We start from the raw sequence: 13852 nt of genomic DNA, 5'->3' as shown, positions 1-13852 counted from the left end.
ATTGGTTTAGAGTGGAAGCTCATTGTCTAACATAGGTGATAGGTATTGGGAATTAATTGTAAATATGTTATACACAGTTTGCAGTATAAAAACACAACACAGAGTGCCTGTGGCTGCCCTGCTGAGCAGATCTCGGCTAGGCAGAAAGAAAATTTTATAGATAAGAATTAATAAACAATTTCAAGACCTAAAACTGAAGAGCTCTGACTCGTTCTTTGGATGCACGGGCCAAAACAGAGACCTTTCTCACAGCTTGGGGCAGCAATTAACAACCACAACCTGAGACTCCATCTCCAGCATGGTGCAACAAGGAGGAGACAAGGAGCAGGGAGATGTGTGAAGTACAAAAGCAGGGATGAGTGCATCCCCTTCCTTCATGCACTGTCCAACAGCCTCCCCCACAGCCACTCGTGTCCAGCCAGGCACCTCCTCCACAGGGATGTGAGCATTTTGCTTACATCTGCTTTGTGTGCCAGGGCACCCCAGCCTGGATCAGAGCCAGCAGCCCTCAGGTCCCCCAGCTGGCCAAGGCATTGCTTTTGAGTAGACCCTACATAGATAGCGATCTGGGCATTGTATTCTGCCTGCTGAGGAGCCTAGGGAAGGCTGAAGGAGCCCTGAGGAGAGGCTGAGCACGGGCTGTGTCCCCAGCACGCACCTTCAGTGTCCTCATCTCCCCCTGGGTGTACACGATGCTGGCCTCGCCGCAGCCCGAGCGCAGCAGGTTCTCCCGCAGGTCACAGCGCGGCTCCTCGAAGCTCTGCCAGGGAGCAAGAGCAGCATCAGAGCCACAGAAACCACCAGACCCACTGGGAAAGGGGGAAATACACAGGGCAGGGGGCAGGGTCCTGTGCCTAGAGCATTGTGAGCCTTTGAGAGCAGGAGAGGGGCAGAGAGATGGGTTCTGAGAGAGATGTTCTCACACAGAACCACCAGCTGAAATGTGATCACCAGTGAGCCACTGGGTTGTGTGAGATAAAACTCTCCCTCCATCCCTTGCACACACAGTTTCTGGTGCATTGCCATTTTCTGATAAACCCCTGTATTGCTGCAATTCTGCCCTGGACTTCTGTTGCAGACATCTTTTATGAAAAATCCTTTCTTTAGGATTTTCCTCCTGAGAAGCTGAGAGGCCTCAGGAACAAAATGTAAACCATGATTATCTGCTGCTGTGGAATGCAACAGGTGCATCTGTGATTGGCCCATGTTGGATGTTTGTAATTAATGGCTAATCACTGGCTTGGACAGAGAGTCTGAGACAGCTGCCTTTGTTATCTTTCCTTCCTATTATTTTCTTAGCTAGCCTTCTGATGAAATCCTTTCTTCTATTCTTTTAGTATAGTTTTAATGTTATATATATATCACAAAATAATAAATCAAACCTTCTGAAACATGGAGTCAAATCCCCATCTCTTCCTTCAACCTGAGACCCCTGTGAACAGCATCACAGGCTCCCCTCCCTCCCCATATGGTGTTCCACCCCATAAGGAAATCCACATTGCAGCCTTTCCCATCCGGAAGAGAAGCTGCATCCAGCAGCTGCCCCTGCTCCTGTGTGCCTGTCCCAGTGAGGGTGGTGGGATCCCCCCTCTGCAGGGTGGCAGAGGAGCCCCAGGCTGCCCTGCAGGCTCTCACCTCGTCGGTGCAGAAGGAGCAGTCCTTGTCCACGCGGATGCACTCGGTGCAGCTCTTGGCCCGGGACAGCACACAGCGGTTGTCTGCCAGGAAGGATCAGGGCATCAGGGGTGGGGAGAACAAAGGGAGCTGTGGGAGAAAGGCTGATCCCATGGAAAAATGGAGGTTTTGCCTGGTTTGTGGAAAGTGGCTGCAAAACAGCAGCGGGGTAGCATGGGAGGGTCCCCAAAATTGGGGAGATGGAAAACAGCAGGAAAAGCCCACAGCAGGTGCTCTCCACAGGAAGACTGGTGTTCCTGGGGGCAGGACAGGTACACAGAGTCCCCAAGGGAGGTGGCAGACAGGGCTAGCATGGCTCCACTCACTTTTGCTCCATTGGCAGACGCTGGTGGTGCAGAGCAGGGACAGGAGGAGCAGCCTGGCACACGCCCAGGGCAGCACATTCATCCTCTTCCTCCTGAAATAAAGGGATTGCTGCATTGCAGAGAGCCAAGGGGTGGAAATGGACCTGGATATGACCAGGGCAGCTCCCACAGAGCCCCTTCCCAGCCCTGCCAGGGTGGGACAGCCCTCACATCCCAGCTGGAAACAACTGCTGAGCTCTGCAGGGCAGGGCACAAAAACAAACCAAGGATGGCTTGTGCTCTGCTCAGGCAGAGCAAAAGGCTCAAAATCCCCAGCAATGCCACCCCTGTGCCTGGAGCTGGGGTGCACAGCTCGACATCAGGGGTTGGTGCAGCTGGAGCACACGAGGCTCCCGGACAGAGCCCAGCACCCTCCACACGTGTGAGCAAAGCCAAGACATTGCTTTTCCTGGCAGGTTAGGGAAACAAAACAAAACAAAAAAAAGGGAAACAAAGCGACTGTCCACATCTCTCCCCAAAAGCAACACTGACCCCTCCCTGCAGCTATTTCCTATCACACTAAGAGTTTCCAGGATGGTCAAACCAACAATAAAGAGAGGGTGAGGTCTTGGGAAATGCCAGGCTTGGAGCTTTGTAGTCGTTGAATGAATCTGTGGTTTTGAGAGCCTGGCAGATCCCCTTTGTCCTGCCCAGGGCAGCAGGACCCCTTGATGGACACGGAGGTCAAATCCCAAACAGAGGGAACCATTCTCCCTGCACCACACGTGACTGAGAAAACTCAGTGCCATCCAAAAGTCAGCACTTGGATGTGGTAAACAGAAGGCACAAAGCTGGAACTCAAATTCTGCAGCTGCTGTGCCAGAGGCTCGTCCTCACACCCAGCAGGGCAAGCAAGACCAATCAAGGAAAAAACAACAGTATAGAGATATCATTAAAGCATCTCATCCTGGTAGATGCAATTGTGAAATATGAAATGTGAATGAATTGTCTCATAGCTTCTTGCTGTGCCAGCCCTGACTCTAAAGTGAAAAGAATGTGAAAATCACTTAAAACAGGGAAATGAAACAGGAAAAGTTGTTGTGGGCAGTAATGATGCCCAAGCTCCCCGAGGGACACCCAGCACACAGAGCAGTCACACGGAGACTCAGAGCAGTCACAGCCTCCCTGGGAAACCCCTACAGGGAAAACCCAGCCTGGTCTCAGCAGCACCAGATCACACCTGGCCTCTGCAGGCAGGGGAGCACATTGAATGCAGCAATTGCTGTGACAGGGCTCAACCAAACCAGCACTGACAGCACAGGACCCTGCTCCTGGGGGCTGCACTTGGCTCCGTGTGAGAGCCACTGGCAGGACCCTGGTTCATCCTGGCAGCTGTGCCCAGAGGGATTCACCACAGCCATCAATGCCCAGTGGCTAAAAGAGACACACGGGAGCCTCAGGGCAGCATCTCTGCAGGGAAACCCCAGGAGCTTTGGGCTGGGAACCCCGGGGAGCTTTGCTGTTCCTCAGGACCTGTGGCCAAGGTGCTGTTCAGCCAATGAGCAGCTTTTCTCATGGGTAAAGGTACCAGCTGAGCAAGGGAACTGAGTGCTTCCCTCCATGCCACACTGGCAGCCAGGCCATGTCCCCAATCAGGCCCTTGGCAGGTTTGGGGGGTCCCTGTTCCCCCAGGCCCCGTGGCAGGGCTGGCTCTGGGGCCAGCATTGCTCACCCAGGACGTGCCTGTGGCCTCCTTCAGGGACAGTCCTCACACCAGCACTGCTGGCAAATATTGTGCCCCTTGCTACCAACACAGGCAGATTTTGAAGCCAGGAAAATCCCTTTTTCCCTTGCTCTGCCCCAGCCCAGGACAGGGATATGGAGATGTGGGGAGGTGCCAGGTAAAGGTGGGATGAAAGGGCAGGGAAGGAATCCTCAGAGCCCGTGGAAGGAAAACACATTTGAAAAGTTAAAAACATCAGCTGAGCACCCAGCAAATCCCACCATGGCGGGGGCCACAAGGAAAGGACTGAGTATGGAACCAGACTCAGCTCACAAGCACCTAATGCCTCTTCCTTTAATCACCAGTTACGAAAAAGCCACCAAGGAGCGGATGGACACACCCTGGGCCCCGGGCTCATAAATTGCCATCACGTCTTTTCAAGTGCTGAGATAAAAGGCCATAAAATCCTGCTCAATATCAACGTTCTGCTGCCCTGTGAGCCACCAACCTTCAAGGATTTTGCTGGGCAGATGCCAGCCTGCTGGGTGCTGGTGGCACAGAGCATGGCCACTGAGGAATGCAGCTGCAATATTCCTGCAAAAATATGGGAGTGGCCACCCCTTGCTTTCAGAAGCGTCCTCTGGAAGGGAAAATGCCACTTCCACTTCAGGAAAGCTGCAGGATTTGGTTGGGTTTTCATGACAACAACGACAACAAAAAATAAATGCGTTCAGTTGTTCAAAAAGAAGGAGAAAGAGCAGCTCTTGGCTGCACATAAACTTCCTACCATTTCCCAGACTTGCTCCAGCATTTCCTCCTGGTCTCCTCTTGCTCCCCCAGCCTTTGCCCTGCCCCTCAGCACAGCCAACAATCCTGCTCCAGGAATATGCCAAGAACCCCTGAGTCTGGAGAAGGTGGGGCTAGGTACCTCACCCCCAAAAACCCAGGCAATGCTCCAAACAAACAGCCCAGGGGATCAGGGACACAGCTCCTGTTCTCTCCCCGGCACATGTGGTGGCACAGAACTGCTGGGACCATGCTCCAAAACTTGGAAATTATCAAGCCAGACTCCCCAAAACCACCAAAACCTCGACCCACAAATCAAATAATTGTTTGCCTCCCCCATCCATTCCTCCTCCTTCCCCACTGGTGCAGTGGGGCAGAGGACAGGGCTGGAATGGCAGATGGGGGAGCAAGGAGCAGGTTGTGATGAGCCACAGAGCAACAGCAGGAGCCTGGTCCCCACGTGGGGGACACCCGGCAGGCTGGGACACGGGAGTGGGAAAGTGAGGGAGATGCCCAAGCAAGGAGCTCCCGAGCACAGCCTTTGCTCTCTTGGGTGGGAATTGCTCTTTTCATGGCTGTGCAGGGCATTGACCCTGCTCCGTGGCATCAAGGACCATCCACGTGTCCGTGCGTGCTGAGGATGGGCAGTGCAGCCACAGCCCCCGGGATCAGGGACACAGCTCCTGCTCTGTCCTCTGCACACGTGGTGGCACAGAGCTGCTGGAACCATCCTCCGAAACTTGGAAATTATCAAGCCAGACTCCCCAAAACCATCAAAAACTCGACCCACAAATCAAATAATCTCTTGCACACAAAATCCTCCCGGTCCTGTTTTGTTTGCTTTCCCCATCCATTCCCCCTCCTTCCCCAGGTGTGCTCCTGCAGCTGGGACGCTCCATGTGAGTGTCCCCATTTGTTGTTTTCAGCTCCCATTTGAGTCCCAGACCCCAGACATGGCCCCAGCACCCTCCAGCCAGGGACAAACACAGCAGGACCCAGCCCGGGCACCCACATGGAGCTGCTGGGAGCTGTTTGTGCCAGCACCCCGTGCTGTGAGGGGCTCTGGCTTGGTTCCATCTCCTGTGCTGCCCCCCGGGCTCGGGCAGGGGGAACCCCAAGGAGCAGAGGGAGGAACAGCAGGACCCTGCCTGGGGTCTGCCCAAATCCCAGCCCCTGAACCCCCCCGCTCCCTCCATGTGCTCTTCCTGCCACTTTCTCTGCTCCTTTGGCCCCGCACGACACTTTTCCCTCCTTCCGCTCCATGGGTGCTCCTCATCCCCCTTTGCCCCAGCTCACCCACGCCTGTCAGCCCCTCACACCAACCCTCCTGTCCCGTTCCCTGTTCCCTGTCCGTGCCAGAGCCACCGATTTGCAAACACCCCAACACCTGCAGTTCAGCAAAGCCCGCCCTGAACCCCCCGCTCTCTCCTGGCCTTTTCCTCCGCGATCCCCCTTCCCTTGCTCCCCCCTTGCAGGGGCAGCCACCAGGTCTGGAAAACAGCCCCGGTGGGCTCCGGGGGTAGGAGGCACCCACAGCTGGCCTTGCACCCTTCCACCCGTGAGAGCTTTCCCTGGGGCCAGCTCCGAGGCACCTCAGCCTTTCCCCGGGAACCGAGGGACAGGGCAGCCCCTGGAACTCCATCAGCGTCCCCAAAGGGCTCTGCTGGCCGTCCCAGCCCGGACCCCCACCCGAACACCCGCGGACACAAACCCGGAGCCGAGCGGCCCCCGAGCCCTGCCCGGCCACCGGCGCTGCCTTTCCAGCCAGCCCAGAGGCACCGGACGGGACAAACAGAGGGAACCGGCGGGCAGGGGCTGAGCCCCGCGCTCCGTGTCCTGCCCACCTGCCCGGGCATTGATTCACTGCCCGCTTCATCAAGGCAGCCAAGTTCGAGCGAGCTGGACGCTGCAGAGCGCAGATGAATTAATTCCACAAACCTCATTAGCGCCGGGTCTGACTCAGAGTCCAAATCTCTGCCGCAGCCCGAATAACAGCACCGCACACCGAGCCAAGAAACTCTTCCGAAGGCAGAGGGGGAACGCGCTGCTCCGCTGCTGCCGCTCTATTTCCAGCTTTGGGCTTTTCTTTCCTTTTTTTTTTTTTAATTTTTTTTTTATTCCCTTTCTCCCTCCTCTCTATTTTGTGTCCCCTTTCTCTTTCCGGTTAAACGTCAGGTCCCGGTGCGGCGGGGAGCGCAGCCCGCCCGCGATCCCTCATAACTCCCTGCGGCCCCTCAGCCAAAAATCCGCTTTGTTCTCGCTGCCGCCTCGCCCTCCCGAGGGGCTGCCAGGGTAAATGAGCTCGGATCCCAGGTGAGGAGAAGTTTTATCCCGGCCGGAGGGAGGAGGGGGTGCCCGTGACGCAGGGCTGGCATTCCCTGCACACCTGGCCGGGCGGGCACAGCCTCCGGACCCTCCCACAGGAACGGCGCTGGGAAAGGGCGGCGGGACGGGAGCCCCGAGGGGCTGCTCGGCTTCATCTGCTGCTCAGGGCAGAGTGAGGGAGCTCCCCGACCTCCCCAGGCGGGGGTTTCTCCTCCCGGTTTCCCCCTGGCACCACTGGGAGGTGTCACCCTCGGAGCTCAGGTAGCTCCTTGCTGGAGTGTCAGGGAAATTCCTGCCCCGACAATCGGCAGATGCCGAGCCCGGCCTCGGTGCTTTGGGTGCAGGGAGGATGGATCAGCACCCTGCTCTATCCAGGGGTGGGCACAGCAGAGCACTCCTCACCTGCAGAGAATCTGCCTCAAGATTGTAGCACCACGCATGATTCCCATCCATACCTGCATCCCACCATGGTCCAGGGCTGCCACGAACAGCAATCCCACAGCTGAGTCCAGTCCTTCTGCTGAGCTGGATCCAAAATCCCTTCCCCAGTCCAAAGAACAGCAGGGGAAGGTTTAGAGTTCAGGTGAGGCTGTTATCCTGTCCACACCACCCTTTTGCTTTAGAGCCTGGGGTTGGTCACAGCTCAGAATCACTCAGGCTCTCCACAGAACACAGCACACATGTTCTGGAGCAGATGCAATGGCACAGGCTGGATTTTGGCTCCCTGATAGATCCTCACAAGGAAAACTGCATCCCCCGAGCTTCAACACAAACAATAGCAACAGCCAGATGGAAAATGGCACATTTCCTGCCTGACTATGAGCAGGGCAGTTTTGCCCTCCTCGCTCAATGTGGCATTACAGAGGCTGCTGCTCTCCAGAACTGATCAAAAGGTGAGGAGCACGGTTCCTTTCACTACAGGAAATTAGGAAGCTCAAGTTAATATATGCAAACTGCCTTAGCCCCAGGATAAAGGAGGATGTGTTTGTGCCACTAAAAACTACAGCAAATGGGAAACAGGCAGGGGTGCAGGGAAAGATGGCCCGGGCAGTTTAAATCTGGCATTTCTGAGTTTCCCAACACATAACTTGGCAACCCCAGTCCTTTTGGAGATGTGATTTCCTAGAGTTAAAATAAGGTTCTGAAAATGAGGGAGGTCAGCTGTTGGTTTTTTTAAAAACGTATGAAGACAGTGACTGCAGCATGAGACAAAATAAAGGCAGAGCAGGAGCAGGCTGTGAGTGCTGAGGCTTGAGCTGAAGAGCAGATGATTCCCCTGGAGGGGCTGAAGGCAGAGGGTCCTGCTCTGCCTCAGGAGCCACAGCTGCAGCAGATGTTGGACATTGCAGATGAATTAAACTGGGCTTCAGTTCCCAAGGTGGGAGGGGAGCTTGTGCTGGTGCTCACAGACCTGTGTGGTCACCAGCAGCTCCCACCAGCCCCACCCCACCTCCCACTGCTGCAATTTTCCTCTTTGAGGTAAGCAATGCTGCCACTGCATTGAAAAAGCCAATTTAGGCTGCAAGAAGCATTGTAGTAAAAATCCCAGTTAATTCAGTGATGGATCCCTAACAGGAATCCTGAAGGCAACCAGAAAAGCTCATGAGAACCCAGCTTGCATCACAATGCTCGGTGTCCTGACTTTCTGGGTGTCCTCCTTTCTCCACCTGAGATGGAGAATGTTTATTGTCTTAAAAAAAAAAAAAAAAAAAGGTTGTTTAATTGTTTAATGAGTTGTCTTTCAGGCAACTTCTCCAAATTACTTCCACCAGGGAAGAACACTGGTTGAACTCAAGTTCTTGCCTTGGTTCCACACCTTGCTGTCCTGCCTGCTGGATCATGCTTTTGTCACACAAATTTGCTGTTTTTAAGAACAGGGGACAGGGATTTCAGAGGCAGAGTGAGCAGATTTCAGTGCAGATGGCTCCACCACAGCTCACAGCCACATCTGTGGTGAATCTCACATTCATAAATCAGTGAATTTCTGTGGTGGCAATGTGGCCTAGAAATTTTTGCCCTAGGAGGAAAAACATGTAGTTTTATAGCTCACATGAAATTATTGCTCTCTCTGCTGACTGCCAGTCCGAGTGCCAATTCCTGATAATTACAAGTGATTTCAGGGTTAATTATTTTCTTTTTCTTTTTTTTTCTTTTTTTTTTTTAATGCCATGCCAGCTTGCAACAGAGCCTTTCTTCTTTCTGTCCTGCCACCACAGCATGCCTGGAGACAGCTTTGGGGCTTTCTCTAGGTCTTTATTGTGCAGTTACAGCCAAAATCCTGCTGGCTGGAGCACATTCATCTCCTTTTTAAATTCTGTAACAACACACATTACTAAAAGAAAAATAAACACTTAATCCCATCACTGCACTGTACACTGTAGTGACAATATCCTGCTATGTGGCTCAAATAAAAGGAATGTGTAATAATGTATTATTAATGTACATTAATGTGCACATAATTTATTGCACTAAATGATGCTTAATATAATTCCCTGTTCAATTCAAAGTGCCAGATGAAATCCTGCCATATTTTCTCCCTCAGCCTTTCCCCCAAGGCAGCATTAACTACACGTGCCCTCTGTTTTCCTGTAGATGTTCCTTGTCATGAACATGCTCCTAGAGGAAAATCTCTCTGATGAACATCCTTGATTAACATTTCCCTCTGGGACAGACTGGCAGCAAGAGGGAAGTGGGGCACAGAAACAACACCAGAGGAAAACATCAGTGAAGGATCAGCCTGGGACACTCCTGTCACCCATCTGGGGACAGCAGGGCCTTCCAGGATCCACCAGCGCCTCACCCAGCTGCCAGGGGCTGAGCACACACCCATGTCTTTATGCAAAACCACAAAACCTTTCCCTGTGGAACCCCAGAGCTCTGCTGTTTACCAGCAGCACAGAGCAAATAAACACAGAGCAAATATTGGAAGTCATTGGTGTCCGTGGATCTCGCTCGGAACAAAAGGAAGGAAGTGGGATATAAACAGTCAGAGAACAGCAGTGCAGGGAAGGCTCAGAGGTGGAAATCTGCCCTGGAATCTGGTGGAAATGCAGGAATGTGCTGAGGCAAACGCTCCCCCCACAGGGAAGAGGAGACTTTGTGGAACTTTGTTGCCCTTTCAGGGGGTCTTGAGCCTCCACAGCAATTTATTTACCTGAACATTTAACATTAGAGAGTCTTGGGGAGCCCTGCTGGGGAGATCTGTGTTTCTCCCTCCCTCTGTGGAGATATTCCAGAGCTGTCTGGACACAACCCTGTGCCAGCTGCTCCAGGAAAAGCTGCCTGAGCAGGGAGCTTGGGCCACTTCCAGCCTCACCCACCCTGTGATTCCCTGCAGGTACCAGCTCTGGGCTTTCCCTGCTCACACCATTGCCCAGGAATGAGCAGCCCATACCCTTTGATGACTCTCTGGGCACGTTACAAAGCCCACCTGCTTGAGGGCCTTCACAGGAGCTGATTTCTCCCCTGCCATGCAGAAGAGCTGGAAAGGAGCTCGTGCAGGTGTTGGCTGCAGCCATCACCTCCCTCACTGCTGGAGCTGTCATCAGCAAAGCCTTGGCAAGGAGGGCTCTTTCTTTCATTTTTTGTTCATCTCAGTGCACAACTCCCCTAAAGCAGACAGTGCAGCAGCAATCCAAGTCAAACATAGCTTCAGGTGCTGCCATTGCACGGTTTGAGGTGGGGCTGGCAAGGGCTGCCCTCCCCACCTGCTCCCTCAGCCCAGCAGCACCCAGGGAGACAGAAAATAAAAGCGAGTCCTGAACACACAAAATCCCTTCCCACACCAGCATCAAAGCAGGGCAGGTCTCTAAAGCACAACAAGCAAATGGGAGAGAAAATCAACACCTCAGGGCATGGAGGTGGAAGAAAAGACTTCAGAAGGGAGAGGGAGAGCAGAACCAACTCTGCCAAGGATGAGTTCATTACTGCAGCTCTCCTGCCTCTGCTGGGGCAGACACACAGACCTGAACGTGGAGTTTCAGCTGAGACAAAGCTCCTCGAGCTATGAGACACCCCTGCTTAGGAAGGAGATAGGCAGAGAGAAGCCCTGTGGTGTTCAAGGAGCAGAGACTAATTTTTGGACTAAGGAATGATGAAAAACTCTGGTTTTACTCTCCTGGGTATGGTTAGCATCCCTTTGGAAGGAGAGGTCAGAACGAGTATCTGCAGCTCTCAGAGCCACCAGTGCAGCCTGAGCAGTCACTGCTGCAGCAGCATAAGGAATTTATCTCAGTGTCAGCTCTGGGTTTGCCTCAGGGCACAGCTGCAGTGCTCCAGGGCTGTTTGGGCCCTGACACACCCAGCAGGGCTCACACAGCTCCAAAGCAAACCAGCCCAAGCTCCTGTCTGGGGTTTCAGGCCAGGAAGGATCCTCCTCCCTCAGGACATCTCCCCTGTGTGCCTGAGGTTCCCTGCAGCTCCTCTGGGGCACTGACTGACCACAGCCCAGGGCAAGCCATCAACCTGTCCAGTGCCATTTTCAGAGCTGGGAAAAAGGCATTTCCCTTAGAACCGCAGTTTCCAACCTGAGGATCCACCGATTTATTACCTCTGAGTTATTGGCTGCAAGTTTGTTATAGAGGGGTTGGCATCCTCACTTCAGCTTTTTTGGGGGAAGAAACCCAAACCTAAATCAAGCCTGTTTCAAGCTGCTTTCTCCACTGCAGACAGCAAACACTGGCTCCTGGGAGCTCAGAGGGAACTGCCAGGGAACAGCCCAGTCCTGCAGGTCTCTTGTAGCAGAAGCTGTTACTGCAGGAGTCTGGAAGCTGCTGCTCCAGGGGTCCTGGATGCACAGATGCCTTTTTTTTTTAAGCTTAAATGACCACCAGGACAGTGTTTAACATGTTGTAAAATTATCTGTCTACAAGCAGGATATCAACCTATTATTTCTACCTTAAGTCTCCATAAATGCAAAGTCTTGATCAGGACTGACACAAGCTACAGAAAAAAAAAAAAAAGAAAAAGCAATCCCAAACCACTGAATTCTCAGAAACATACACTTCTGTTGATCTGGCAACCATCTCTCCTATCACTACTTTGTACATTAGGACAAAGAGGCTCTGGGTAGAAATTTAACTCTAAAGAAATGCAGACACATCAATGACACCAGGGGCTTTTTAAAAAGACTTTTCAAATTTTATTCAACAAAATTTTCAACTGAAAATACTTTTTCACAACAGTGGAGCAAGCAGTAACTGCCATGTGTGCATTCACAGAACATCACGAGCTAAAACAAAGATGGACAATGTCACAAACAGGGTCAGACACTCTGCTCTGCTTCTGTCCAACCTCACTCCGTGGCAATGGAAGTGTTTCTGCACAGGTCTGAGCTCACAAATCAAACCTCTACAGCTTGAGGGTTCTGCATAGAAATCTCCATCCCTGTGAGATGGTAACAGGATGTTCCAGCACAGCTTCCTCAAGAGTTCCACAGTTCCACACGTGGTCACTAAGATCTACACAGAGAGCACAGGGTACAGGTGTCAGTGCTGGAACAAGGAGTGAGCCTACACTCACTGATGGAGTTTGCTTCAAGTCTCTGCTACACATCTGGACGTGGACACTGAGTGGTTTTCTCTGCTTCAACTCCCTCAGAGCTGAGCTGGCTCTGGAGGGAGGCACCTACACAGGCTGCAGGCAGCCCTGGAGCACCACCCTGAACGCACAGGGGTAACACTGACAGTCTTTCACTGCTTGCCCTTTTCATTTATTTTCTTTTTCCCCCCTAAAACAAACTTGCAGGTAGGTAAGACCTCAATGCAGCAATTAATAAGCAAACTTTTACAAGCTGACTCCAGATGCCACCTTCCTCCAGCACAACACAGGCAGCCTGGGTCTTCCCCCAGCAAGCAAAGGCAGAGGCATGGTGGGCAGGGGTCCATTCCTGTGGGCACACAGCTGGCATCCTGCTCCTGCCCCCAGCCTTCCAAAGGGGAACTGTGAGCTGCTTCAAAGAATCTTGTCATCTTTTACCAAAGGAGAAATCCACCCCTCCCTTCCAAGGACAATGGCTTCAGTGACAAGTCCAAGACTCCAGGCCCAGCACAGCAGTCACTGCTTGGCCTTTTTTACAATGGTGCCCACAGCTGAGATCACCGTGGTTTTGGAGCCACTGGCACTGGTGGTCACTGTGACAACCCCTGGCAGGGTGGCAGTGGTGGTGAGGATGGTGGGCTGAGCTATCGTTGTCACGGGGATGGCAGAGTCCCACTTGCTCTTCCTCTTCTGGGCATCTGTGGATTTGATTAAAGCAAGCACACAAGGATTAGCAATACATTACAGGTCACCAATCCCCTCTTAACACCCTGTCTTGTCAACCCTTAATATCCCACTGCCTGACTAGACAGCTTCCCCTCACACTAATTTCAGGATACACCAGCAGTAAGTAGTGAGGAGGAAAATCAACTTTTCTCTTGGGGTACCAGGAGTCAGAGCAGAACTCTAGACCTGAACTCCAGCAAAAGGGGAGACAGGATCACTCCCTGCCCCAAAGCAGATTGAATTTCAACAGAGCACATGAATCCCACTTGCTCAGCTACAGGCACTGGAGACACTCATCAGCCTCCAGTGGTTTTTGCCCCTTCCCTCAGTTTCCAAGGCAGGAGAATGATTCCCAGGGTTTCCAAATCTCAAAATCTATCAGTCCCAAGAATACTCTACAACCACAGACAGCAGCAGGCTTCTTGACCCACTAATAAGTCTCTCCACCATCCCACCTTGCCCCAGTCTTCCACTCCAGAAGGACAGCCATGGACTACAGGGACTAGAGCAGAGCTAGTCCAACACCCCCAGCAGAAACACTGCCCTGCCTTATCTACAGGATCACTAAGGAGGCTTCAGGAAGCACTAATCCCAGCATTACTGCAGCTCAAGGGGTGCATTCACAGCTGTTCTTTACCTCCCACAGTGGTGCTGGATGTTGTGGTGGTTGTGGAAGCAGCACTTGTTGTTGTGCCCTTTTTAGTGCCAGTCACAAACTCAATCTGGGAAGGGAGAGACACACAGGAGAAAGAGGAGAAGATTAAAAAATGAAGTG

At 52.7% G+C, this 13852-nt stretch overlaps 2 protein-coding genes across 6 annotated transcripts in view; both read right to left on the bottom strand.

The window, feature by feature from the left end:
* Positions 1-7288, bottom strand: part of ITGB4 (integrin subunit beta 4) — a 35559-nt gene extending 28271 nt beyond the window's left edge. For 2 of the 4 annotated variants that reach the window (XM_064728378.1, XM_064728381.1), the window contains exons 1-4: positions 7269-7288; positions 2001-2092; positions 1636-1718; positions 659-760 (exon numbers count right to left, since the gene is read on the bottom strand). In XM_064728378.1, the coding sequence (XP_064584448.1) occupies positions 659-760; positions 1636-1718; positions 2001-2092; positions 7269-7282 (291 nt within the window). In that variant the 5' untranslated portion in view covers positions 7283-7288. Of the gene's footprint in view, positions 1-658; positions 761-1635; positions 1719-2000; positions 2093-6199; positions 6285-6426; positions 6947-7268 lie in introns of those variants that run through there. The other 2 variants (XM_064728379.1, XM_064728380.1) reach the window with 2 other exon arrangements.
* A 4640-nt stretch (positions 7289-11928) lies between these two features.
* SAP30BP (SAP30 binding protein) overlaps positions 11929-13852 on the bottom strand; it is a 29133-nt gene continuing 27209 nt past the window's right edge. For both annotated transcript variants that reach the window (XM_064728708.1, XM_064728710.1), the window contains 2 exons: positions 13715-13799; positions 11929-13049 (listed from right to left, as the gene is read on the bottom strand). In XM_064728708.1, coding sequence (XP_064584778.1) covers positions 12868-13049; positions 13715-13799 — 267 coding nt within the window. In that variant the 3' untranslated portion in view covers positions 11929-12867. The remainder of the gene's footprint in view (positions 13050-13714; positions 13800-13852) is intronic.

This window comes from Zonotrichia leucophrys, chromosome 18 (genome assembly GCF_028769735.1).
Source record: "Zonotrichia leucophrys gambelii isolate GWCS_2022_RI chromosome 18, RI_Zleu_2.0, whole genome shotgun sequence".
NCBI lineage: Eukaryota > Metazoa > Chordata > Aves > Passeriformes > Passerellidae > Zonotrichia > Zonotrichia leucophrys.
The sequence above is the reverse complement of the archived record's forward strand: the minus strand, read 5'-3'. Positions and strand labels throughout refer to the sequence as shown.